The 27,977-nt window shown below is 44.3% G+C and overlaps 1 protein-coding gene across 1 annotated transcript in view; it reads right to left on the reverse strand.

Annotated features, from left to right (window-relative positions):
* COL22A1 (collagen type XXII alpha 1 chain) overlaps positions 1-27,977 on the reverse strand; it is a 513,833-nt gene that overhangs the window by 226,292 nt on the left and 259,564 nt on the right. The window contains exons 17-21 of the mRNA XM_040355007.1: positions 7,349-7,402; positions 7,032-7,085; positions 4,751-4,795; positions 4,637-4,666; positions 1,852-1,905 (exon numbers count right to left, since the gene is read on the reverse strand). Coding sequence (XP_040210941.1) covers positions 1,852-1,905; positions 4,637-4,666; positions 4,751-4,795; positions 7,032-7,085; positions 7,349-7,402 — 237 coding nt within the window. The remainder of the gene's footprint in view (positions 1-1,851; positions 1,906-4,636; positions 4,667-4,750; positions 4,796-7,031; positions 7,086-7,348; positions 7,403-27,977) is intronic.

Consider the following 27,977-nt stretch of genomic DNA (forward strand, 5'->3'; position numbering starts at 1 on the left):
ATCCCATTAAACTTTCGTAAATAGAGAGCACTAGATCTCCTCTCTTTTGTCTTTTATGGTGGAGTTTACTGCTGGAACAGTTGTTTGCGATATTGAGTTGCCAATCATCTCATGGACTTCTCACTAGGATTTTGTGGTTGTTATTTATATGCCCAGTGACCTTTTAAGGTCGAATATGAAAGGTGAGAGGCCATCTTTTGCACGATGGAGGATATTGCTTTGGTCATCCATATTCACCTGCACTTCATGATAGAAAATCGATTGGATTTTTTTCACCTTTATATATGGACTTTTTCTTCACATGGATTCTTTCTGTCTATGAACTAATTATTTTAATATATTATGGTTTATGGTTTTTTTTCCTTGTTTGCGCTGCACTGTTTTCACTTTATATTTGCTTTGGGAAATTTTTATGAATTTATCCTTAGTACTGGCTTGCATAGTTTTTTTTACACTAATTTTTTTCCAGCGCTGAATACCTCTTATTATTGTAAGTGAGGCCTTCAGAACTGCACACGGTATTCCATATGAGGTCTAACTAAAAATCTATATTGATGAATCAGGACCTCCTTCCCCCTGGTGACCCCTCTAGTGATATAAAGATCTTTATAAAGGAATCAGAACCTTGTTCCTCCTGCTGGTAATCCCTCTAGTGATTTAAAGATTGATATAGAGGAATCAGGACCTCTGACCTACTCCTGGTGATCCCTCTGGTGATAACCAGAGATCTATATAGAGGAATCAGGACCTCCTTCCTCCTGCTGGTGACCCCATTTAGTGATATACAGTAAAGATCTATATAGAGGAATCAGGAATTCTTTCCTCCTCCTGGTGACCCCTCTAGTGATCTAAAGATCTATATAGAGGAATCAGGACCTCCTTCATCATGCTGGTGATCACTCTAGTGATCTAAAGATCTATATAGAGGAATCGGGACCTCCTTCCTCCTGCTGGTGACCCCTCTAGTGATATAAAGATCTATATAGAGGAATCGGGACCTCCTTCCTCCTGCTGGTGATCACTCTAGTGATCTAAAGATCTATATAGAGGAATCGGGACCTCCTTCCTCCTGCTGGTGACCCCTCTAGTGATATAAAGATCTATATAGAGGAATCAGGACCTCCTTCCTCCTGCTGGTGATCCCCCTAGTGATATAAAATCCATATAGAGGAATCAGGACCTCCTTACTCCGCTGGTGGTCCCTCTAGTGATGACTTAAGATTTATACAGAGGAATCAGGACCTCCTTCCACCTGCTGGTGGTCCCTCCAGTGATGACTACAGATCTATGTAGAGAATCAGGAACATCTTCCCAAGCCTGGAGAACACTCTACTGATACCCTCAAATCATTTGGGGGACTGGGGAAGAAACATAGTACATTGGAGGAGAGCTGAGACCCAAGCATTGGGTGGGAAAGGGAAGAAGAGCAGAAACAAAGTAGTTGGGTGGAGACAGTGAAGAAGGCTGACACAGGAGGTGGACAGAGATAGTGATGGAAAGCAGAGACACAGGACTCTGGAGGAGACAGTAAAGAAGACAGAGACACTGGAGCTGGGTTGGGAACAGTGAGGGAGAGCAGAGACACAGTAGTTTGTTGGGGACAGTGTAGAAAATAGAAATAAAAAAATTGGGTGGTGTCATTGAAGAAATGTAACCACTTCCCACCCAAGGCTGTCATATGATGTCCTGGACTTTGAATGGGGATATTTGAATGAAAGACATCTTACTTATATACTTATTCTATGAGAATTGATTATTGTATCTTGGAAATCCAGCTTTATTTTTGATAGTTTATTTTGAAATAAACCTTTGATTATAAATTGATTAAAACACTTTTTATTATTCACTTACAGACGGTCCAGGTGGTCCCAGAGGCCCCTGAGGTCCTCGCGGCCCAGGAGCGCCCTGTAAAGACATGAAAGGAATATTATATAACAGTATATAGCAGTACAACTGCAGGAAGACAAGAACACAAAGTTAATCAATAGAGGAAGCAGGTGTTAAGTAACTGCACCCGGATATTACACTAAAAAAATAAAATAGACTTAAAATGAAACAGAATCTAAAATCTATATATAATAAACACATAGGGCCAGATTCAGAAAGAGTTATGCCGGCGTATCAGTGATACGCCGGCATAACTCACACTTTGCGCCGGCTTATCTGTTTTTCTGTATGCAGAAAACAAGATAAGCCGGTTTGCAGCAAAGATCTGACAGGCGCAATTGTATTACACCGTCGGATCTTAACTGCAATTTTAAAATGGCCGCTGGGGGGCGTTCTCGCTGATTTACGCCGAGAATATGTAAATCAGCGAGATACGCCAATTCACTAACGTACGCGGGCCCGACGCAGTCACTTTACGCTGTTTACGTTTTGGGTTTTCCTGGCGTAAAGATAAGGCTGCCCAAAGCAGGCGCATCCTATATGGACGTCGTGACCGCGGGAAATTTGAAAATTTTTACGTTGTTTGCGTAACTCGTCCGTGAATGGGGATTTACGACGATTACGTTCACGTCGGAAACACCGTCATAATTCGGAGCGTGCGCACTGGGATTTTTGTAAGGCCGGCGCATGCGCAGTACGTTCGGCGCGTGGACTCGCCCAATTTAAATAGGAGACGCCCCCTACCCGCATATTTTGAATTAAGCCGCCCAATTTACGCTACGCCGCCCGCAACTTAACATGCAAGTGCTTTGTGAATACAGCACTTGCGTGTCAAGATGCGGTTGCTTAATGTAAATAAGAAAAGTTACGCCGCCGCAACTTTGCGCGCGGCTTTCTGAATCTGGCCCATAAAGCTCAAATTGCAGCGCTAACACACCGAGATTAGGATTCCTTTTTGTTAAAAAAGTGACAGTTTTTTTCAGCTCAGTCCAATGAGATTTGAAAATAAAGATCTTTATTTGTGATTTGTGAATTGAGACTGGAGTTACTGGAGTCATTACATTTATTATCATGGAACACTAATTTGTGCATGCCATGTTAGTACTGTGACTGAGGACAGTGGAAATTAAAGTTGCATGTGTGCGTGCAGGAGCCGCGGGTAACGGCACACTAGCACATTAGGATGTGCCATTGCTTCAGTGCGCATGTGCTGATGACGTTGGCAAATGCTGATACAGGGGAATATCTCCTAAACCATGCAGGTTTAGGAGATATCCGGGGTAGCTACAGGTAAGCCTTGATATAGGATTACCTGTAGCATAAAGTGGTTTGTAAGGGTTTACATCCACTTCAAGTGGCTATCTACAGGATATAGGAAAATTTCTAGATTAACTTTAGAACAAACCAGGCATGATATCTGTGCACAGCATGGAACTTCCACATACTGTATTTTCCGGCGTATAAGATGACTTTTTAACCCCTGAAATTCTTCTTAAAAGTCAGGGGTCATCTTATACGCCGGTAACCTAACATGCAGACCGCGGCAGTCCATTTTTCAAAAGCCGCACCTCCTTCTTCTGCTGTTCCGTTATAGGCGGAACACTGTGTTCAGTGTTCCGCCTATCACGGAGGCCCTCTCGTCCGAGACCGAGGACGAGAGGGCCTCCGTGATAGGCGAACACTGAACACAGTGTCTCCTGGGAAGCTGAGTGTTCCGCCTGTCACGGAACAGCAGAAGGAGGAGGCGCGGCTTTTGAAAAAATGGGCGGCCGCAGTCTGACAGATACTGCATGTCTTGGGATAAGGTAAGGGATCGTCAAGACATGCAGTGACACAGTGAGGCATGTAATGGGGCACAGTGAGTTTGGCATGTAGTGGCACAGTGAGGCATGTAATGGGGCACAGTGAGTCTGGCATGTAGTGGCACAGTGAGGCATGTAATGGGGCACAGTGAGTCTGGCATGTAGTGGCACAGTGAGGCATGTAATGGGGCACAGTGAGTCTGGCATGTAGTGGCACAGTGAGGCATGTAATGGGGCACAGTGAGTCTGGCATGTAGTGGCACAGTGAGGCATGTAATGGGGCACAGTGAGTCTGGCATGTAATGGCACAGTGAGGCATGTAGTGGCATAGTGAGGCATGTAATGGGGCACAGTGAGTCTGGCATGTAATGGCACAGTGAGGCATGTAGTGGCACAGTCTGGCATGTAATGTTGGCACAGTCTGGCATGTAATGGCACAGTGAGGCATGTAGTGGCACAGTCTGGCATGTAATGGTGGCACAGTCTGGCATGTAATGGCACAGTGAGGCATGTAGTGGCACAGTCTGGCATGTAATGGTGGCACAGTCTGGCATGTAATGGCACAGTGAGGCATGTAGTGGCACAGTCTGGCATGTAATGGTGGCACAGTCTGGCATGTAATGGCACAGTGAGGCATGTAGTGGCACAGTGAGGCATGTAATGGTGGCACATTCTGGCATGTAATGGTGACAGTCTGGCAGGTTCAATGCCGTCAGTGAACTCGAATCAGGGCAGTGACCCAGAACGATCGAATACAGAGTTTGTGATCACATGCGTCAAGTTATCTTATCACACCCTACTGCAACGCAACCACTTCATTTGTACCGCACCTACATTACATTTTACTATTCTACCAGAACTTATCTTCTGCTCATCAGTTGTAAGTAAAATGTTTTTGTCAATGTCAGTACACATATCATTTTTTTTTCTAGACAAACTAATCTTACTTGTTCTCCTTTCAGTCCTTCCTTCTGTATCTAGAACAAAAAAAAATAAAAAATTGATGAACATCATTGATGATTATCCCACACCAAAAGAACGGGAAATGGAAAAGATCTTACAACATTGCCAGGTATTCCGGGAGGGCCTGCTTCTCCTTTATTACCCTATATACAAAGACATAAAACACACTCAATGACAGTGTATAGGTAAAAAAAGGCAAAATAATGGTATGGCAATTTGATTGACCAGCTTTTAGGCACTATATATAGCACCATACTGTGTATGTGTATATATATACAGCCATGGCCAAACGTTTTGAGAATGACACAAATACTAATTTTCACAAAGTCTGCTGCCTCAGTTTTTGAGATGGGAAATTGCATATACAGTAGGTGACCGCGATATTGTGTCAATCTCGCTCCCTTTCTCGGCGAGATTGACCACCAAGAGCCCCATCGCGGCTTGCCGCGATGGAGACAAAGCCGTCATAGAAGCGACGGGAATCCGACTTGGATTCCCGCCAATTCTAGCTGCGGCATTTGGTATGAATCCTGATAGGGAACTCCATGCCAAATTTTAAATAAAAAAACGGCATGGGTTCCCCCCCAGGAGCATACCAGGCGTGGGGGTCCCCCCACAATCCATACCAGACCCGTATCCAAAGCACGCTGCCCGGCCGGTCAGGAAAGGAGTGGGGACGAGCGAGTGCCCCCCCCCTGAGCCGTACCAGGCCGCATGCCCTCAACATGGGGGGGTTGGGTGCTCTGGGGCAGGGGGGCGCACTGCGGCCCCCCCACCCCAGAGCACCCTGTCCCCATGTTGATAAGGACAGGGCCTCTTCCCGACAACCCTGGCCGTTGGTTGTCGGGGTCTGGGGCGGGGGGCTTATTATTTAATAAGGGGGCCCCCAGATATCGGCCCCCCACCCTAGGGGGTCTTCTCCGCTCTCCGGGGGTCTTCTTCCATCTTCTCCGCTCTCCGCTATCATGTCGGCGCTCCCCGATTCTTCTCCCGCTCGCTCGCCGGTTCTTGGACTGGGGGGGGGTGGGTACCAATGCCGCTTTTTTTCTATGACTTTTATCTGTATTGCCGAGACCCGACAATTCATTACAGCCGCGATTAGTTTTAAATTCCCTTTAGAATTTTCATTTTGTGCAGGGACTGTTCTAAACACGGGAGAAATTTGCCACTTTACAGGCATACTATAGACACCCCACAAAAATGTAAAGGAATATTTGACTTTTATTGTTTCGCTTTAAGCATTATTAAAATCACTGCTCCCAAAAAAAGTCCCTTTTTAAAACAAGTTCTGGTGCGGGCCGAACCGGGGGGGGGGGGGCGGGAGGTATTCAGCTCATCCTTACACTCCAGTGAGAGTGGTCACATGTACTGGAGCATCCCCAAAGGTAGGTGGGTCTGGAGTCCAAATATGCAAGAAACAGTAAGGGCACCACACCATGGTCCAAAATGGCTTTATTAGATAATCATCCTGTAGCACACTGGTCTTAAAGCGGGGGTTCACCCAAAAAAAAATTCTAACATTACATTGACCTGAGTTGTGAGAATGACATTAGGCTGTTTTTTTTTATTTCCTTGCTGTACATACCGTTTTATCTATATTTTCACCGCGGCTTCCGGGTATGTAATCTGCGGGACTGGGCGTTCCTATTCACATGTTAATTGATTGACATGCTTCCGACCGGCGCATACAGCGCGTCACGAGTTGCCGAAAGAAGCCGAACGTCGGTGCGCAGGCGCCGTATAGAGCCGACTCGCAGTCCGGCTTCTTTCGGCAACTCGTGACGCGCTGTATGCGCCGGTCGGAAGCATGTCAATCAATTAACATGTGAATAGGAACGCCCAGTCTCGCAGATTACATACCCGGAAGCCGCTGTGAAAATTTAGATAAAACGGTATGTACGGCAAGGAAAAACAGCCTAATGTCATTCTCACAACTCGGCTCAATGTAATGTTAGAATTTTTTTTTTGGGTGAACCCCCGCTTTAAGGCAGGGTTGCTAACAAATTTAGTTTGCCAGGTAGTAATAGTCCTGGCTAATTGTTAGAAGATCCTCTGATTTCTCTCTAATTCTGGAATTTCTGCACCCTCTTCTGTCACTAGGTGGCACTGTGGCTGGTGGCATTAGATTGACAAGGGCATAGCAAGGTCAGATTATGAATGGATGGGGTGTCTCAGCCAATTGGCAGGTGATCGGCGTTCGGTGCCACCTGGCCGGCTGTCTAGGTGGATGTGTGTTAAGTCGCCCGGGTTGCTAGACGGGAAGCCAGAGGCCTATCCTGGGGAGACCTGGCTGCCAGGCTACCTGAGGCCTATCCAGGAGCAGGAGAAGCAACGTAGGGTTGGGACTACAGGATTGGCAATGCAGGAGGTACCACTTACATGATCTCCTTTAAGTCCTTTTAGACCCGGTAAACCAATGTCGCCCCTAGGACCCTGATAAGGAAAAAAAAAGAAAATATTATTATATTCTGTTACAGATAGATTGATTAGGAGATGGAGAGCACAATGGTTCAGTGATGAGAATTCTGGACTTGCAGAGCTGGGGTCCTGAATTCAATCAGTAACACTGGGCCGCCCATAAGGAAAAGTGAGCCCTAGCCGACACTGGTCAGCGGATAATTCAATCCACCAGTCACCAACCAAAAACTGAATTATCAGATTTGGATGCAGCTGGGCTTTAAGTTCACATTGCTTACCTCTTTACCTTCAGATCCTGGCTTCCCAGGGAACCCATCCAAGCCTCTTTCACCCTGAAAAATAAAAATAAGTTATTAGCATAGGAAAACCCCCAAAAAATAAAAATTAAACTGTTGAAAGCAAAACAGAACTTAGGCACGTCAATATTTAAAAAAAAACACAGCCACACTGGGATCTTGGGCACCTTGATGTTCTCTATGACTAAGCCTGTAGGCATGGGTGTCCAACCTATGGCCCTCCAGCTGTTGCGGATTTAGAGGACCCATGAGGCATTGCAAGGAAAGTCCCATGAGGCATTGCAAGGAAAGTCCCATGAGGCATTGCAAGGCTGACAGTTGCAAGCATGACACCCAAGAGCAGAGGCATGATGGAACTTGGCTCCCAAAGGGAGAGGCATGATGGAACTTGGCTCCCAAAGGGAGAGGTATGATGGAACTTGGCTCCCGAAGGGAGAGGTATGATGGAACTTGGCTCCCGAAGGGAGAGGTATGATGGAACTTGGCTCCCAAAGGGAGAGGTATGATGGAACTTGGCTCCCAAAGGGAGAGGTATGATGGAACTTGGCTCCCGAAGGGAGAGGTATGATGGAACTTGGCTCCCGAAGGGAGAGGTATGATGGAACTTGGCTCCCGAAGGGAGAGACATGATGGAACTTGGCTCCCAAAGGGAGAGGTATGATGGAACTTGGCTCCCAAAGGGAGAGGTATGATGGAACTCGGCTCCCAAAGGGAGAGGTATGATGGAACTTGGCTCCCGAAGGGAGAGGTATGATGGAACTTGGCTCCCAAAGGGAGAGGTATGATGGAACCTAAAGCTCTGCAAAAGCTGGAGGGGTGCAGGTTGGACAACCATGGTTTAAAGGGGTTGTACCTTAGTGCAGTCCTCCTTCACTTACCTCATCCTTTTATTTTGCTTTTAAATGTCTTTATTTCTCACTTCCTGTTCTTCTGTCTGTAACTACACACAGTAATGCAAGGCTTTTTCCCTGGTGTGGAGTGTCGTGCTCACCCCCTCCCTTGGACTACAGGAAAGTCAGGACGCCCTCTATGTTGCAGATAGAGAAAGGAGCTGTGTGTTAGTGGGCATCCTGACTCTCCTGTAGTCCAAGGAAGGGGGCGAGCACGACACTCCACACCAGGGAGAAAGCCTTGCATTACTGTGTGGAGTTACAGACAGAAGAACAGGAAGTGAGGATTTCTCAGAATAAATAAGGACATTTAAAAGCAAAATGGAAGGATGAGGTAAGTGAAGGAGGACTGCACTAAGGTAAAGGAAGCTGCACCAAATTTTGCACTCTCCAGTTTTAGTAAACCAACACTTGCTTCGGCTTCAACAAGGCTTCGGACAGGCTTTGTTAAAACTCTCTGAACGCCGGTCAAAGATCCTGTCACTAAATAAAATCATTAGCTTATAGTCCTGTTTACACCTTGCTTTTGCTTTGCTTTGACATTGCTTAAAAAATTATACCCCATGTCGCTTCAGTGGTGCTTCAAAGCCTCCATAGAAGTTTATGGCAAAGCTCGCTTGAAGCCCCACTGAAGCCCTACAGAAGCCCCACCGAAGCCTCATCAAAACCCCACAAAGCCTCACCGAAGCCTCACCGAAGCCTCATTCAAGCTTCATCGAAGCATCAAGCAAAAGCAGGTGTAAATAGGGCTGTAAGCTAACCATTTTATTTAGTGACAGGCATTCAGAGAGCTTTAACAAAGCCTGTCCGAAGCCATGTTTTGAAGTGTAAACTAGCCCTAACAGTCTAATAAACAGTGCATGCTTTATCCAGAAAGGTGGTCATGATTGTTAAACCACACTGAGGCCCCGTACACACGACCGAGTTTCTCGGCAGAATTCAGCCAGAAACTCGATCGGAGCCGTATTCTGCCGAGAAACCCGGTCGTGTGTACACTTTTGGCCGAGGAAGCCGACGAGGATCTCGTCGGGCCAAATAGAGAACATGTTCTCTATTTCCTCATTGTTCAATGGGAAATTTCGGCTCGCCGAGATCCTCGGCGGCTTCACAAGGAACTCGACGAGCAAAATGATGTGTTTTGCCCGTCGAGTTTCTCGGACGTGTGTACGGGGCCTGAGAATTAGCACAGCTTCTTTCTATTATAAAGATCCCTGTAGACAAACAAATCATTTTATTCTTCAATTATTAATAGTTTCCATACTAAAACGAATTATCCGACTTCTATTTTTGTATATAGTAATACAACACTCTGCAGTAGTACATTGTGTATTATATACATTGCTGGGATGATTCCCTACAGCGGGAAAGTCTCTTGCTGTCTATCAGATTAAAGTATAACGTGATTACTCTGCAGTATCTTCTTCAGAAGTGATGAGAGAAATCCCAGGTATTCATTTATGGATCTGACCACACACATCTTACTTTATCAGCTGCATGGGGATATGATCTCATTTTATCTATGGATACTGTTAAACATTTAGGCAAAATCCTTTGACCTTCATCCCAAAAGACAATGGCCCAGATTCAAGAAGCTATTGCGCCCGCGCAACCATCGGTTGCGCTGCGCAATAGCTGTTTTGCTCCCGCGTAGCGAATGCCCCTGATTCAGGAACATCGCTACGCGGACTGCAGCCTAGGATATGACAGGCATAAGCCTCCTTATGCCTTCATATCTTAGGCTGCATTCTTGCGTTGGCCGCTAGGGGGCGCGGCCATTGTGATTGGCGTATAGTATGCAAATAGCATACTATCACCGATTCACAAAACTTGCCCGGGCCCAGCGCACGCCAGGTACGGAGTTTCCGTACGGCGGCTTTAGCGTAAGGCTGCCCCTTCTCATAGTAGGGGCAGCCAATGCTAAAGTATAGCCGCCCTTCCCGCTCGTGAAATTTGAATTTCACGTCGTTTACGTAAGTGATTCGTGAATGGCGCTGGACGCCATTCACGTTCACTTAGAAGCAAATGACGTCCTTGCGACGTCATTTGCCGCAATGCACGTCGGGAAAGTTTCCCGACGGAGCATGCGCTGTTCGCTCGGCGCGGGAGCGCGCCTAATTTAAATGATTCCCGCCCCCGGCGGGATCATTTACATTAGGCGCCCTTACGCAGGGCAAATTAGCATAGCGCCCGCGCAATTTACGGAGCTACTGCTCCGTGAATCGCGGGCAAATCGAAATATTTGCGTGGGCGCAGAGCAAAAATCGTTGCCCTTTGCCCACGCAAATATTGCGCGGCTCTACCTGAATCTGGGCCAATGTGTGGGAACCTCGCTATGTATATATATTATATGTTTTTTTAACTGATTTTTTATTTTTTTTGCCTGTGCTGTTGCATGAGCAGATGTTCTAAAGGGCTCTAAGGGCTTCTGAACCTGGCAGATGACATCAGCTCACATGCAGGGCCGTTTGAAGGAATTTGGGGGCCCCAAGCAAAATGGACAACGACATTTGTTTTCAAGTTGAGAAGGGGAGGGGGGTTTGCTGCTGAGTTTATTCAAGCAGGGGTGCTCCTGGGGGGGTTAATTCAAGATGAGAAGGCGGGGGGGGGGGGGTTAGGCCACTGCTGAAGATTGCTTCTTGGTTCTTGATGCTTCCAACATTCACATCCACCTTCCTTCTCTGGTGCAGCGAGCAAGTTGGGAGGGAGGGGCCCCAGGCCAACACGGGGCCCCAAGCAGTTGCTTGGTTTGCCTGTCCTGTCGCAACAGGCCTGCTCACATGTACAATGATGGCATAGTCAAGGAAGTTGGGAACGTGTAAAACCCGGTAGAACTCCAAATGCAGAATTCCAGGAAGGTAAAGCCCTTTGTTGCAACTGGACAATCATCAAAAATGGCAGCGCCAGGAGAGGATCCTGTACAACTATGGAAGGCCGGAGATCAGCTTTACCTTCCATAACAAGTTGTAAGCTCCCATTTTTTCATCCTAACAGGTCCTCTTTAAGGGCCTCACGCTCCAGTCTGTAACATTTCCTTTGACATGAATAAAGCTCTTTGCAGGAAATGGTTAAGCCGCTGCAGAATTCTATCTGCCAGGTAGGGTTATATAAAGTGACAAATGTAATACGTAGCAATGTCACGGTTCCATTCTGAATATATCAGAGGCAGAAACTAATTCCCGACCCCAGTGATGTGTGATAGCGCAATGAAAGGAAGTAATGTATTGCTCCTGGGAGCCGGATCCCATCCGGACGCACAAAGGCTCTTACACTCGTTCTCCGAGGTGTCTGGCGTATCATCAGAAAGGTGATTGAGGCTTTGTAGACACTTTCCGACATCTGAATTATCGCAACTGCTATTTCCCAGCTCTGTTGCCGAAATTATTTTTCAATTCATTCGCCCCGCATCAAGGAGTTGGTGGCAATTTACTTACCTGCCCAAAGTTCCATCAGTCAACTTACAGACTATTTTAGCTTCAATTTTTAGTTCGATTTTGTAAAAATATACCGGTATGTACTCGTGGGCAGCCATTTTACTTCAATGCTTAGTTTACACTTGTGGATGAGGGGGGGGGGGGGGTAAATCAGGCAGTTGAGCTACTTTTTTTCCTGCTCCCCAACTGCCCCCTTTAAGCTGTAAAGGCAACCATATGGGGGTATACACATGAAGTGGCTGCAATGCTTTTCATGTCAAAAATTAACCCTCCATCACGCCAAACTCAACCCATTCAAGTGCAACACACATGGTTGTAGTGCAGTGGTGCGGGCTTTAGTTGGTAAAACAGGCGGCGAGGAAATGATATAACACCTATTTTATGCCTGTTAAACCCTCTAAAAGGAATCCTTATGGATCGCTCCTTAGAAAGCTACCACATTTTGAAACTAGCCCTTATAGAGAAGAGAAAGTATAATGTATGGGCCCCACTAATTACAGTATATCTTGGTCCAAGCTGTTAAGTAATGGTGACTAACTTTCATGATATTGGGGGCCTCAAGTGTGGCCCCTGGCGTTACCAAAGGGCCATTCATAATATTCAGTGAACGTAATACCACAGAAAGTTATCAGAGACTGTAAGCATGCAACAGGAGATGGTCAGGGACTATGAGCATGTTCTAAATCATGGGTCTTCAAACTACAATTCCCATCATGCCCAGTCATGTCTGTGAATGTCAGAGTTTTACAATGCCTCATGGCATATGTAGTTCTGAAACAGCTGGAGGGCCGTAGTTTGAGGATCCCTGTTCTAAATGATGGTCAGGGAATGCAAACTTGCTGTAGGAGTTGTTGGAGACTGGGGCCATGCTTGATATTCATAGGCTGGTAGCAGGTTTCAGAGGACATGCATAGACTTAGGACACATTTCAGAAGACATTCATAAATTGGGAACTTGTTTCAGAATGCATTCATAGGCCGGGAACTTGTTTCTGAAAATACTCATAGACTGGGGACGTTTTTCAGTAGACCTTCATTGACTGGAAACACATTTCAAAAGAGATTTACAGACTGGGAACGCGTTTCAGAGGGCATTTAGAGACTGGGAGAATGTTTCAGAAGACATTCATAAACTGTGGACACATTTCAGAAGACATGCATAAACTGGTGACACGTTTTAGAAGACATTTTTTAGACTGGTGACATGTTTCAGAAGAGTTTCATAGACTGGGGACATGTTTCAGAAGACTTCCATACACGTTGTAGACCGGGGACATGTTTCAGAAGACATTCATAGACTGGGGAGTGGAGACATGTTTCAGAAGATTTTCAGACCAGTTGTAGAGTGGGGACATGTTTCAGAAGACATTCATAGACTGGGGAGTGGAGACATGTTTCAGAAGATTTTCAGACCAGTTGTAGAGTGGGGACATGTTTCAGAAAACATTCATAGACTGGGGACACATTTCAGAGTCCATCCATTGACTGGGGACATGTTTCCAAAGCCATTTATAGAATGGGAATACGTTTCAGAAAACAATTATAGGCTAGCACATTTTGGAAGACTTTTTTAAAATGCTGATACGCTTCAGAAGACATTCATAGACTGGTGACATGTTTTAAAAGACTATCATAGACTGGGGACATGTTTCGGAAGACTTTTATACATGTTGTAGACTGGGGACATGTTTCAGAAGACATTCAGAGACTGGTGGTGACATGTTTCAGAAGGGGTTCATAGACTGGGGACATGTTTCAGAAGACTTTCATACACGTTGTAGACCGGGGACATGTTTCAGAAGACATTCATAGAAAGGTGACACGTTTCAGAAGACATTCACAGACTGGTGACACGTTTCAGAATACATTCATAAACTGGGGAGTGGGGACAGGTTTCAGAAGATTTTCAGACCTGTTGTAGACTGGGGACACGTTTCAGAAGACATTCATAGACTGGTGGTTACATATTTCAGAAAGGGTTCATAGACTGGGGACATGTTTCAGAAGACTTTCATACACGTTGTAGACCGGGTACATGTTTCAGAAGACATTCATAGACTGGTGACACGTTTCAGAAAACATTCATAAACTGGGGAGTGGGAACAGGTTTCAGAAGATTTTCAGACCCGTTGTAGACTGGGGACACGTTTCAGAAGACATTCATAGTCTGGTGACACGTTTCAGAAAACATTCATAAACTGGGGAGTGGGAACAGGTTTCAGAAGATTTTCAGACCCGTTGTAGACTGGGGACACGTTTCAGAAGACATTCATAGTCTGGTAACACGTTTTAGAAAACAATTATAGGATAGGAGCATGTTTCAGAAGACTTTTATGAACCGATGCCACGTTTCAGAAGACAATCGTAGACTAGTGACAAGTTTTTCTAATACATTCATAGACTTATAACATGTTTCAGAAGACATTTGTAGATCAATTTTTATCGCACTACTATTACTGCCCCTTTACAAATCAGTGCATTTACATTTATACTCCATCTTTGACCCCCTTGAAAAACCTACAAAGAGGAAAGGGATGGGCAACACAGAAAAAATAATATTGTGTAAAATTAGGAAACCAAGTCATTTAACAACTAAAAGCCAGTGTAAAGAATATTTTTCTTCACTGGCCTGAGTAAACAGCTACATAAGAAAATACTAAATAAACATGTACATATTCATATATTTACAGATTCTTAACAAGCAGTCAAACAAACCATCCCTGACCTCTCTAGTTGCTTGTACTGTGAAGTAATTGATCCTCAAAAATCCCTAAAGATCACAACAAAGTTGGTTTCCATTGATTTCCAATAGCTGAAGCCGCGTACACGCGGCCATTTTTCAGGTCATGGAAAAAAAAACGTTTTTCTCGGCGTGATTCTTGTCAAGCTTGCCTTGCCTACACACGATCGTGAAAAAAAAATGCTTGAGCAAAGCGCGGTGACGTACAACACGTACAACGGCACTATAAAGGGGAAGTTCCATTCGGATGGCGCCACCCTTTGGGCTGCTTTTGCTGATTTTGTGTCAGTAAAAGTTTGGTGAGAGACGATTCGCGCTTTTCAATCTTTGTGGTTTTCAGTCTGTTACAGCGTGACGAATGTGCTATCTCCATTACAAATGCTAGTTTTACCAGAACGAGCGCTCCCGCCTCATAACTTGCTTCTGAGCATGCATGTTTTTTCCCCGTCGTTAAAGCCTACACATGACCATTTTTCATGACGTGCAAAACAACAAGAACAATTGGAGCATGTTAAAAATTTTGAATGCCCATTTTTCACGTTGAGAAAAATGCTCTGGAGCCTACACACGATCGTTTTTAATGACCAATTAAAAAAATTGCATTTTTCACGTCATGTAAAACGGTTGTGTGTACGCAGCATTAGAAGCACTTGCTGTATGGGGCTGGCAGGCTGCAAAGATTATGCCTCAATAGAAAGTAATACCAAAAGAGATGAGATTTCAGTGTTTCTGTTGTGAACTTTGAAAATAAATTTCTCACAATGCCCATAGCTACAAAGGTGAATGAGGAATGATTCTAAAGGTTGTAATTAAAAATTAAAAATAAACATAAATAACAAACATGCTATACTTACCTGCTCTGTGCAATGGTTTTGCATGAAACAGCCCCAATCCTCTTCCTTTTGGGTCCCCTGCTGGCTGTCTTATCTCCTCCCCCCTTCCGAGTGCCCCCCAATAGCAAGCCTATTGCTATGGGGAACTCAGGCAGACTCGTTCTCGAGCCAAACTCCTGTGAATGGGCATTGTCCATTCATACACAGAGCATGGCTTGGTCCAGCCCCCTTCTCTTTCCTAATTGTCTCACTGACTGTGATTGACAGCAGCAGAGCCAATGGCTCCTGCTGCTGTGTGAGCCAATGAGGAGAGAGAGACCCTTAAGGTAAAAAAAAAAAAACGTCTGCCTTTAAAATCACTTCATGGCTGGATTCATGCTGTATTAATTCATTAAAGCAGGCCATTCATTTGAATGAACTGCTTTAAGTAGAGAAACACACCAAAAAAGGTGATCACACAATTTTTTTATAATGATAGCTTCTTGTGGTGTGGTGCAATGTAGGTGCATTGGTGAGGTGCCATTCAGAATGAATGGCATTGCCGTGCACCAACAAACCTAACTTGCAATGCTGCCCTTCATGTTTTAAAAACATTGGGCCGGATTCAGATACATGGTGTATCTTTCCGGGTGGCGCCGTTCGTGAAAGAATCCCAGTGCGCATGCTCGAAATTATGCCGCAAATCGTCATTGCTTTAGACGAGAACGTAACTTACGTACAGCCCTATTCGCGAACGACTTACGCATACGACGTAAAATTTTCAAAACTCGACGCGGGAACAACGTCCATACTTAACATTGGCTACGCCTCATATAGAAGGGGTAACTTTACGCTGGAAAAAGCCTAACGTAAACGACGTAAAAAAATACGCCGGCCGAACGTACATTTCTGAATCGGCGTATCTACCTAATTAGCATATTCATCGCTGAAATATACGGAAGCACCACCTAGCGGCCAGCGTAAATATGCAGCCTAAGATACAATGGTGTAAGACACTTACGCCGGTCGGATCTTAGGGCTATCTATGCGTAACTGATTCTATGAATCAGTCGCATAGATACGACGCCGCACACTCAGAGATACGACGGCGTATCCGGAGATACGCCGGCGTATCTCCTTTCTGAATCCGGGCCAATGAGTGTAATGCCGCGTACACACGATTGTTTTTCGGCATGAAAAAAAAGAAGTTTTTATAAAACGTCATTTAAAATCATCGTGTGTGGGCTTCACATCATTTTTCAGGTTCTGAAAAACGACAAAAAAAAAATTCGAACATGCTGCATTTTTTAACAACGTTTTTAACGATGTCGTTTTTAAGGTTGTAAAAAATTATCGTTATGAAGTTATGAGACGGGAGCGCTCGTTCTGGTAAAAATACCATTCGTAATGGAGTAAGCACATTCATCACGCTGTAACAGACAGAAAAGCGCGAATTGTCTTTTACTAACACAAAATCAGCTAAAGCAGCCCCAAGGGTGGCGCCATCCGCATGGAACTTCCCCTTTATAGTGCCGTCGTACGTGTTGTACGTCACCGCGCTTTGCTAGAGCATTTTTTAAAAACGATTGTGTGTGGGCAACGTCGTTTTAATGATGAAGTTGGAAAAAACGACGTTTTTTCTAGATGCTGAAAAACTTTGGGCCAGATTCACAAAAGGGATACGACGGTGTTTCTCCTGATACGCCGTCGTATCCCTGTTTCTATCTATGCGACTGATTCATAGAATCAGTTACGCATAGATAGCCATAAGATCCGACAGGTGTAATTGTTTTACACTGTCGGATCTTAGGATGCAGTACCGCGGCCGCCGCTGGGGGGAGTTCACGTCGTAAACCAGCGTCGGGTATGCAAATTAGGAGTTACGGCAATCCACTAAGCTTTTTCCTGTCGTTACGTCGTCGCGAGTGTTAGATTTCCGTCGCAAAGATAGGGTGTAAAAGTACTCCACCATGTTAAAGTATGCCCGTCTTTCCCGCGTCGCTTTTGAATTTTTTTAAAATCTTTTATTTTTCCCGGCATAAATCTTTTTTCACGTCGCGATTCACAAAACGTTGGCGCGTCGTAATTTCGCGCAAAGCACGTCGGGAAATTTGCGACGGGAGCATGCACAGTACGTCCGGCGCGGGTGCGCGCCTAATTTAAATGGTACCCGCCCCATTTGAATTGGACCGCCTTGCACCGGACCTGTTTACGATACACCGCCGCAAATTTCCAGGTAAGTGCTTTGTGGATCGGGCACTAAATCAGAAAAATTGCGGCGGTGTAACGTAAACCGGTTACGTAAACTTGCGCCCGCTGTACGTGAATCTGGCCCTTTGTTTTTTTTCATGTTGAAAAACGATCGTGTGTACGCGGCATTAAGTTGAAATTACGTAGGCGTGTTAGGTCATATTTGCCCATTACATAATCAGGTTCTGCTTCCTGCTTAGTAGATCAGTACTTTAGTTGTGCCTTACTTATTTCAATTTCAGGCTTACCTGATTGAAAATAATAGACTCTTTGCAGTCTGTAATGACCTAAGTCATAAGGTCCAATGGGCCAGCTTGGTAGCAATGTTTTGTATTCATAACAAAAGACTTACTTTTTTTCAATCAAAATAATAAAAGAGATTTAAAAAGTTATGCTGGGAAAATGCTGCTGCAAAACCATCAAAGAAAGGAGTTGGAAACTTGGATTCAGTTTATATCTTTCATATTGTAATGTGTTTCCCTATACACTATTTCCCTTATAGAAGAAGCAGATTATCCTCCGAATTCACACATAAAGAGCTACAAGACACCATAGCGTGTTTATACAGAGTAAGGCTTGTGTCTCAGCATGTGCCGCCTTTCTCCCCCCCCCCCCTGCCAGCAGTGCACAGGAGGGGTCCGCGGTAATGGACAAGAAACAGCTGCTGGCCATCACTGAAAAACTTTCGGGCAAGCCCAGCTTCACCCGGGGGACCTGTTAATTCAAGCTCTCTACTCAACAAATTAGCTATTTGTAGCGTGTCCAAATTTAGACAGTTAAAAGTAAAGCAACAAGCTGTCGCTTAGAATTTGAAACTACATGCCAGATATGGAAGACTTAAAAGGAAACTTATTACAGTTTTGAAGATAAATGCAGTACACTATATGGTAGGGTGACCAGACATCCCCGGTTTCCGGGGACAATCCCCGGATTGGATTTGAACAGGGGCTGGGGCAATTTCAAAGACAGTCAGTGCAGAATTAAAAAGAAAAAAAAAAAAATCAAAATTACACCCCCCCCCCCCGCTCTGCCACTCCTGCTAGCTTAGGGGTGTCTTTTTTTCCATTATCTGTGCCCCTTTCTGAATGTTACTTCAGTTTCGGGTGCATGCCCATTCAGCTCCGCTCGCATGTTCTTCTGCCTTGGCTGAAGTCCCGGCCAGCCGCCTGCCTGCTTATCTCCTTGCCTTCTCGGGTGGAGTGATCTTCCTTTGCTCCCCACCCAGTAGTAGCCGGGGCCCGGAGAGTTAAGCATTGTACACACGATCGGATATCTGATGGAATCTAATCCGATGGATTTTTTCTAGGGGTATCCGATGAAGCTGACTTTCATCAGTCTTGCCTACACACCATCAGTCAAAAATCCGACCGCGTCCAACGCGGTGACGTAAAACACTATGACGTGCTGAGAAAAATTAAGTTCAATGCTTCCGAGCATACGTCGACTTGATTCTGAGCATGCGTGGATTTTTGACCGATGGACTTCCACACAGACGACCGTTTTTTTCTATCGTTTTTTTATCCATAGGAAAATTTTAAAACATGTTCTATTTTTTTTCACCAATCTAAATCAAACCGATGGGGCCCACACGTGATCGGTTTGTCCGATGAAAACGGTCCATCGGTCTGTTTTCATCGGACAAACCGATCATGTGTACAGGGCTTATGACTTGACAGGCTGTGAGGTGGGTGGCCGTGGCGATGGGGAGAGTGTCTCTGATTGCCACCATTACTAGTAAACAAAAATAAAAGAATATGTCCCCGGATTTCATTTAAAAAATCTGGTCACCTTACTATATGGTCAAGTTTGTGGATACCTGACCATCACACGTACTGTATACAAGCTTGTTGGACATTAAATTCCAAAACCATGGATCTTAATATAAAGTTGCTATCCTTTGAAGCTATACCATCCTCCACTTTTCTAAGAAGGCTTTGCCCAAGGGAATTTGTTACCATTTAGCTCAAAGAACATTTGTGAGGTCAGGTACTGGTGTTGGATGAGGAGAACTGGCGTAAATCTTCCCCAATAGCATTCAGTCATGTTCAGGTCAGGGCTCTGCAGCTATCTTCCTTTTGCTCTTCTAAGGAGGCTTTTCTCAAGAAAAATTGCCCACATTCAGCTAAAACAACATTTGTGAGGTCAGTTACTGGGGTTGGATGAGGAGTGCTGGCTCACAAGTCTTCTCAAAAGTGTTCAGTAGGGTTGACGTCAAGGCTGTGCGTAGGCTGGTCAAGGCTTTGTGTAGGCCAGGGGTGTCCAAACTTTTTTCAAAGAGGGCCAGATTTGATGAAGTGAACGTGCGTGAGGGCCGACCATTTTGCCTGACATTATTTGAACCATTTAAATTAAATGCAAATTAACAAATACACTGCCCAACAAGAATTCTCTTGCCTCTGTGGCAGTGTGTGGTAAAGAGTCTAAGGATGAGCTTGGGTGTGTTATTTGGATATACCATAGTTATCAGCGTATAACACACACCTTCACTTTAAGAGAGAAGTTTCTTGATTTTTTTTTTTATTTTAAATAAAGAACTGTAATGCAAAATAATGTTCACTGCCCATCAATGCAGCCTCACCATTGCCATGAATGCAGCCTCTGAATGCAGCCTCACCATTGCCATCAGTGCAGCCTGATCCAAAGCCATCTGCAGCCTCTGAGGGGGCAGGGAGGGGGCGGGATGAGCGCAAACAGATTACATACAGGAGAATCTCAAGTTTGCTCGGCGGTCTCTTTAATACAAAGTCACACCTCCTATGATAGACAGAACAGTCATCCAATGACAGCCCAGGAGACGTGACTTTCTATTAGACATGTGCACAGAATTTTTTTTCGTTTTTTTTGTTCTGTTTCGTATCGTTCCGTAGGTTCGTTTCCATTCGTTTTTCGTAAGACGCCCGTTTTCCTGTTCGTTCCCGTTCGTTTTTCGTACGACGAGATTTTTTCGTATTCCGATCGTTTCGTATTTTCGTTACCGTTTTATTTTCGTACATGCGGGATGGTTCGTTATTCTGTTTAATTCATGTTCGTTACTTGTTAGACAATAATTTTCGTGAATTTTCGTCAATGATTTGCATTTTGTGTTTTGGATTCCTTTTTCTGTTCGTGTTTTCGGTCGTATGTTCATATGACATCTATGACAAATTGTTATAGATGTCATATGAACATGCGACTGAAAATACGAACAGAAAAAGGATTTTCGTCATTTTGTACTTTCGTAAATATATTGCGGGATTCGCGGCACTTTCAACACGCGGCTTATCCATATTAACTATTGTTAAGCCCCATACACTTGGTCAGACTTTTTTAACAACAAACATAAAAACGATCGTTTTCCGTTCGTTCTCAGAAAATTTGTTCGTTTTTAAACTCCATCAGAAAACCATTTTTGGGTTCAAAAGTCTGGCCAACTGATCTCTCCCTTCAGATGAAAATCCACAGAAAAGTTTATTTGGCTTTACTGTACTACTCAGCACAAAAGAGAAGCTGCTTCACTAACTACACTCACTGCCCATTCAAAAAAACGAAAATTACATCTGTGGCAAGGGATTTGCATTCTGTGTTTTGGGTCCTTTTTCTTTTGGTGTTTTCGGTCGTGTGTTCGTGTGACATCTGTGGCAAAAGATTTGCATTCTGTTGAATCCAAAATACGAACAGAAAAAAGGAATTCAAAATACAGGGTGCGGGTCTTTTGTTGTGGATGTCGTGTGAGCATACGACTGAGGCCTCGTACACATGGCCGAGGAACTCGACGTGCCAAACACATCGAGTTCCTCGGCGAGTTCAGCCCTGAAGCCGCCGAGGAGCTCGGCGGGCCGAGTTCTCCCATAGAACAACGAGAAAATAGAGAACATGTTCTCTATTTTCTCGACGAGTTCCTCGGCGGCTCCATCGGGCTGAAAGTGTACACACGACAGAGTTTCTCGGCAGAATCCGGCTCTGACCGAGTTTCTCGCTGAATTCTGCCGAGAAACTCTGTCGTGTGTACAAGGGCTGAGGGTGCGAACAGAGAAGGAATTCAAACAAGATACAGAGTGCAAATCTTTTGTTGTGGATGTCGTGTGAACATACGGCTGAGGATACGAGCAGAGAGGGGATTCAAACAGGATACAGAATGCAAATCTTTTGTTGCAGGTGTCTTGTGGACATGCGGCTGAGGATACGAGCAGAGAAGGGATTCAAACAAGATACAGAGTGCTAATCTTTTGTTGTGGATGTCGTGTGAACATACGGCTGAGGATACGAGCAGAGAGGGGATTCAAACAGGATACAGAATGCAAATCTTTTGTTGTAGGTGTCATGTGGACATGCGGCTGAGGATACGAGCAGAGAAGGGATTCAAACAAGATACAGAGTGCTAATCTTTTGTTGTGGATGTCGTGTGAACATACGGCTGAGGATACGAGCAGAGAGGGGATTCAAACAGGATACAGAATGCAAATCTTTTGTTGTAGGTGTCATGTGGACATGCGGCTGAGGATACGAGCAGAGAGGGGATTCAAACAGGATACAGAATGCAAATCTTTTGTTATAGATGTAATTTTCGTTCTTTTGCCGTTTTCGTTTTGTCGTATTTTCGTCAGATCGTTCGTATTTGCGGTTGTTCGTTATGCGGGTCATTCGTAATCCCGTCGTTTTCGTATTTTGGTGCTTTCATTTTTTCGTATGTACACATTATTCTGCGGGTACGAAAATGAACATTTTCGTACGAAAATAACATTCGTACGAACAGGAATGCACATATCTACTTTCTATTACAAATGCCGCTGAGTAAACAGGAGATTCTCCGGTATGTAATCTGACAGGACTCGTCCAGCCCCCTCCCTGTCCCCTCAGAGACTGCCAGAACAATAAATACGGTATATAGCTTTTGTGGCCCCCCAACAAATCCCAGTGGTGCTCAGGGATTCATTGGGGGCCACAAAAGATATATATATCCAAATTACCAGTGGGGCCACATTAAGCTGGAACAAGGGCCACAATTGGCCCGCAGGCCGGACTTTGGACATGCCTGGTGTAGGCCCTTCTAAGAAGGCTTTCCTCAAGAGAATTTGCCCACATTCAGCTAAAACAACATTTGTGAGGTCAGATACTGGGGTTTGGATGAGGACTCCTGGCTCACAAGTCTTCCCAAAAGTGTTCAGTAGGGTTGAGGTCAAGGCTGTGCGTAGGCCAATCATGGTTTTGTGTAGGTAGGCCACTCAAGTTCCCCCACACCAAACTCATCAAATCATGTGTACATGGAACTGGCTTTGTGCATGTTGGCACAGTCATGCTGGAACAGAAAGTGGTCTACTCCAAATTGTCACCACAAGGTTCCAAGAGGTGTCCAAATCATCCATTCCCAAAAATTAGGACGACTCATGTGATTGGGCATGTAGTTGCCATCATCCCTTGTATTGTGAGGAAGTATGAAAAACCTCTGTTGTGGGGATTTTTAAGGCAACAAAATAGAAATTTCAAGTGAAAAAATGTATTTATTATACAAATAGATAGAAAAATGTATTCATTGGAAGTTCCAACATATTATATTTACATATTAAAAACATTGTAATTTTAAAGAGAAAGATATAGTGATACTGTCCGCCATAGCGGTCTGAGACCTCCAGATCAACTGGTGGTAACAAAAAAGCAGTTCATCCATTACCAACCAAGGTTCTGTGGAACCCTAATGTTCCTCCAGAGGTTACTAGGGGTTCCATAAGTTGAGAAGGATTGACCTTCTGACTGATGGTGTCTGAATAGTTCTGGGTCCAACGCCATTTGGCAGAGTCAGCAGCATGATACCAAAGATCTTTTAGCTGTCTGTAGGGCAGGGCTGTCTTAATGAGAGGGCACACCTGGGCACTGCCCAGGGGCCCTGCCATTACTAGTAAAAAAAAAATAATAAAAATGTCATAAAACTATCCCCTATTTTGTAGACACTATGGGCCAGATCCACGAAAGAATTGCGCCGGCGTATCTCTTGATACACCACGTAATTTCGAATTTTGCGCATCGTATCTTTGTTTTGTATTTACAAAACAAGATACGACTGCATCTGGGATCGATCCGACAGGCGTACGTCTTAGTACGCCGTCGGATCTTAGGTGCAATTTTTCGGCGGCTGCTAGGTGGCATTTCCGTCGAGTTCCGCGTCGAGTATGCAAATTAGCTTGTTAAGGCGATCCACAAACGTACGTCCGGCCGGCGCATTTTTTTACATCGTTTGCGTTCGGCTTTTTCCGGCGTATAGTTAAACCTGCTATTATGAGGCGTACTCAATGTTAAGTATGGCCGTCGTTCCCGGTTCGCATTTTGAATTTTTTACGTCGTTTGCGTAAGTCGTTCGCGAATAGGGATTTGCGTAGAATGACATCACCGTCTTAAACATTGGCTTGTTCCGGTTTCATTTCGAGAATGCGCACTGGGATACCCCCACGGATGGCGCATGCGCCGTTAAAAAAACAAACGTTGTTTACGTCGGGTCACGACGTATTTACATGAAACACGCCCCCATTACATCCATTTGAATTCCGCGCCCTTACGCCACCAAAGATACACTACGCCGCCGTAACTTACGGATTCGGAAAAAAAAGTTACGGCGGCGTAGTGTATCTTAGATACGCTGCGCCCGGCGGAAAGATGGGCGGAGGTACGTGGATCTGCCCCTATAACTTTTGCGCAAACCAATCAATAAACGCTTATTGCGATTTTTTTTACCAAAAATATGTAGAAGAATATGTATCGGCCTAAATTGAGGAAAAAAAATATTTTTTATTATATTTTTGGGGTATATTTATTACACCAAAAAGTAAAAAACATTGCATTTTTTTTAAATTGTCGCTCTATTTTTGTTTATAAAAACCGCAGAGGTGATCAAATACCACCAAAAGAAAGCTCTATTTGTGGAAAAAAAGGACGTCAATTTTGTTTGGGAGCCACGTCGCACGACCGCGCAATTGTCAGTTAAAGCGGCGCAGTGCCGAATCGCAAAAAGTGGTCTGGTCTTTGGCCAGCCAAATGGTCCGGGGCTGAAGTGGTTAAAAAAACTGGAGTTCCTTCTTAAAGCGGATTTCCGGCCACAATTTCACTTTTTAAATATAAATACCCCTGTAATACACAAGCTTAATGTATTCTAGTAAAGTTAGTCTGTAAACTAAGGTCCGTTTTGTTAGGTTGTTACAGCATTTAGACACTTTATAAAATAGAAATTGACCGGGGCCATCTTAAGTGTGGGCATCATAAAGCCAGACTGTATGACTTCCTGGATTTCAGCCTTGCAGATCTCGCATATGCTCAGTGCTGCACAAGCAGTGTCAGATCAGGTTTCAGCACCTGTGCTGTCCAAGTCACATGATTCTTTGAGACTGGGGAGTGCACAGACTCCTGGAAAGTTACACCCACTACATTCCCAGGAGTCTGTGCGGTGTAGGTTAGGAAGCTTAAGCACCTAGGTGCAGGAAGTGGGAAGATTAACTATTCTGCCTAGCAACAACACTTTGAAGGCATCTAAAAAATAAAAAAAAATTCGTAAAGGACTAATGACATTTTTTTAAAACTACCGATGTAATGTTATATTTATGGGTGGAACTCCACTTTAAGGGCCCTTTTACACTGGGGCATTTTTCAAGCGCTTTAGCGTTAAAAAAAGCGCCTGTAAAACGCCTGAAAGAAGCTGCATCTGCAATCCCAATGTGAAAGCTCGAGTGCTTTCACACTAAAGCGCCTGAAAAACACCCCAGTGTGAAAGTGGTCTTAGCGTTAAAAAAAGCACCTGAAAGAAGCTGCATCTGCAATCCCAATGTGAAAGCCTGAGTGCTTTCACACTGAGGCGCTGAGCTGGCAGGGCGTCAAAAAAAGTCCTGCATGCAGCTTCTTTGCAGCGCTTTAGGAGCGGTTAATACACCGCTCCTAAAGCCCCCTTCCCATTGAGGAAGCTTTTTTTAACGCCAAAGCGCCTGAAAAGCGCCTCAGTGTGAAAAGGGTCTTAGCAGCGCTTTACCAGCGTTTTTCGGGCGCTGGCAGTGTGAAAGGCCTCTGAAAGCACTTGGGCTTTCACATTGGGATTGCAGATGCGGCTTCTTTCAGGCGCTTTACAGGCTTTTTTTTAAACGCCAAAGCGCCTAAAAAACGCCCGAAAAACGCCCCAGTGTGAAAGGGGTCTTAGGGTATGGAGGTCAATTAGGAAGATATACAGAGTAACTAAAGAATGGTGAAATGAGCGTATTTGGTAATTTGCTCACAATGTGAGATGTGATTGGACGTGACCTCATCAATACACCTCACAATAGATTATTAAGTTGGATGAAGCTTATGCTGATCTCTTCACTGTTTCCTATAGATCGGGGTATTGTGGGACATTGATCGCTGTGCTATGTTGTGCAGATACCGTATTATTCTGTGTTGGGAAAGTGACACCAAAGATTATCGTGATTTCTTGCAGAAGATAATGCTAAATGTCAGAGACGCGTAATATTGATCTGATGCGTCCAAACAATGTATCCATTAATGGATCGCGGGTACACCGCTGGTTCCTTTTAGGTCATTGTGCTTCATTTCTACATTTGAAAAATACAAAATTCAATGTTATTAGTACGAATGCCTATCCTATTTATTTCTGTAAAAAAATCCTTCTAAAACAGAAATTTGCTTTTGTGTAAAAAAAAAATACTGAAAAAAAGAATATTACATATACAATTGCTACACAAGCCAAATTCTAATTTATTCTTGATAAAAATTAACTTTTCCTTAACCGCTTAAGACCCGGACCATGCCCCTTTTTGCGAATTCGGCGCTGCGTCGCTTTAACTGACAATTGCGCGGTCGTGCGACGTGGCTCCCAAACAAAATTGGCGTCCTTTTTTTCCCACAAATAGAGTTTTCTTTTGGTGGTATTTGATCACCTCTGCGGTTTTTATTTTTTGCGCTATAAACAAAAATAGAGCGACAATTTTGAAAATAATGCAATATTTTTTACTTTTTGCTATAATAAATATCCCCCAAAAAATATATAATTCTTATTTTTTTTTTCCTCAGTTTAGGCCGATACGTATTCTTCTACATATTTTTGGTAAAAGAAAATCGTAATAAGTGTTTATTGATTGGTTTGCGCAAAAGTTATAGCGTTTACAAAATAGGGGATAGTTTTGTGGCATTTTTATTAATATTTGTTTTTTTTACTACTAATGGCGGCGATCAGTGATTTTTTTCGTGACTGCGACATTATGGCGGACACATCGGACACCTTTGAATTTTTTTTGGGACCATTGTAATTTTCACAGCGAAACGTGCTAAAAAATGCACTGGTTACTGTGAAAATTACAATGGCAGTGAAGGGGTTAACCACTAGGGGGCGCTGTAGGGGTTAAGTGTGTCCTATGGTGTGTTTTTTACTGTAGGGGGGTGTGGCTGGGCGTGTGACATCACTGATCGTCGTTCCCTATGACAGGGAACAGACGATCAGTGACAAGCCACAGAGAAGAACGGGGAAGGAGTGTTTACCCTTACCTCTCCCCGTTCTTCAGCTCCTGTGACCCGATCGCGGGACACCGGCGGCGAACGGGTCCGCGGGCGCGGTCACGGAGCTTCGGACCAGGTCACGAGCGTGCCCCCAGCGGTGCGCTCGCGACCTATGGCTGGGTTCTTAACCACTTAAGACCCGGACCTTTAGGCAGCTAAAGGACCCGGCCAGTTTTTGCGATTCGGCACTGTGTCGCTTTAACTGACAATTGCGCGCTCGTGCGACGTGGCTCCCAAACAAAATTGGCGTCCTTTTTTCCCCACAAATAGAGCTTTCTTTTGGTGGTATTTGATCACCTCTGCGTTTTTTTTTTTTTTTTTTTTGCGCTATAAACAAAAATAGAGCGACAATTTTGAAAATAATGCAATATTTTTTACTTTTTGCTATAATAAATATCCCCCAAAAATATATAATTATTTTTTTCCTCAGTTTAGGCCGATACGTATTCGTCTACCTATTTTTGGTATAAAAAAAAAACGCAATAAGCGTTTATCGGTTGGTTTGCGCAACATTTATAGCATTTACAAAATAGGGGATAGTTTTATTGCATTTTTATAAAAAAAAAATGTTTTACTACTAATGGCGGCAATCAACGATTTTTTTCGTGACCGCGACATTATGGCGGACACTTTGGACAATTTTGACACATTTTTGGGACCATTGTCATTTTCACAGCAAAAAATGCATTAAAAATTCATTGTTTATTGTGAAAATGACAATTGCAGTTTGGGAGTTAACCACAAGGGGGCGCTGAAGGGGTTATGTGTGACCTCATGTCTGTTTCTAACTGTAGGGGGGTGTGGGTGTAGGTGTGACGTCATCGATTGTGTTTCCCTATAAAAGGGAACACACGTTCGATCACGGCGCCACAGTGAAGAACAGGGAAGGTGTGTTTACATACAGCTCTCCCCGTTCTTCAGCTCCGGAGGACCGATCGCGGGACTCCAGCGGCGATTGGGTCCACGGGTCCCGCGGTCACGGTCACGG

Source organism: Rana temporaria, chromosome 5 (genome assembly GCF_905171775.1).
Source record: "Rana temporaria chromosome 5, aRanTem1.1, whole genome shotgun sequence".
NCBI classification, from domain to species: domain Eukaryota; kingdom Metazoa; phylum Chordata; class Amphibia; order Anura; family Ranidae; genus Rana; species Rana temporaria.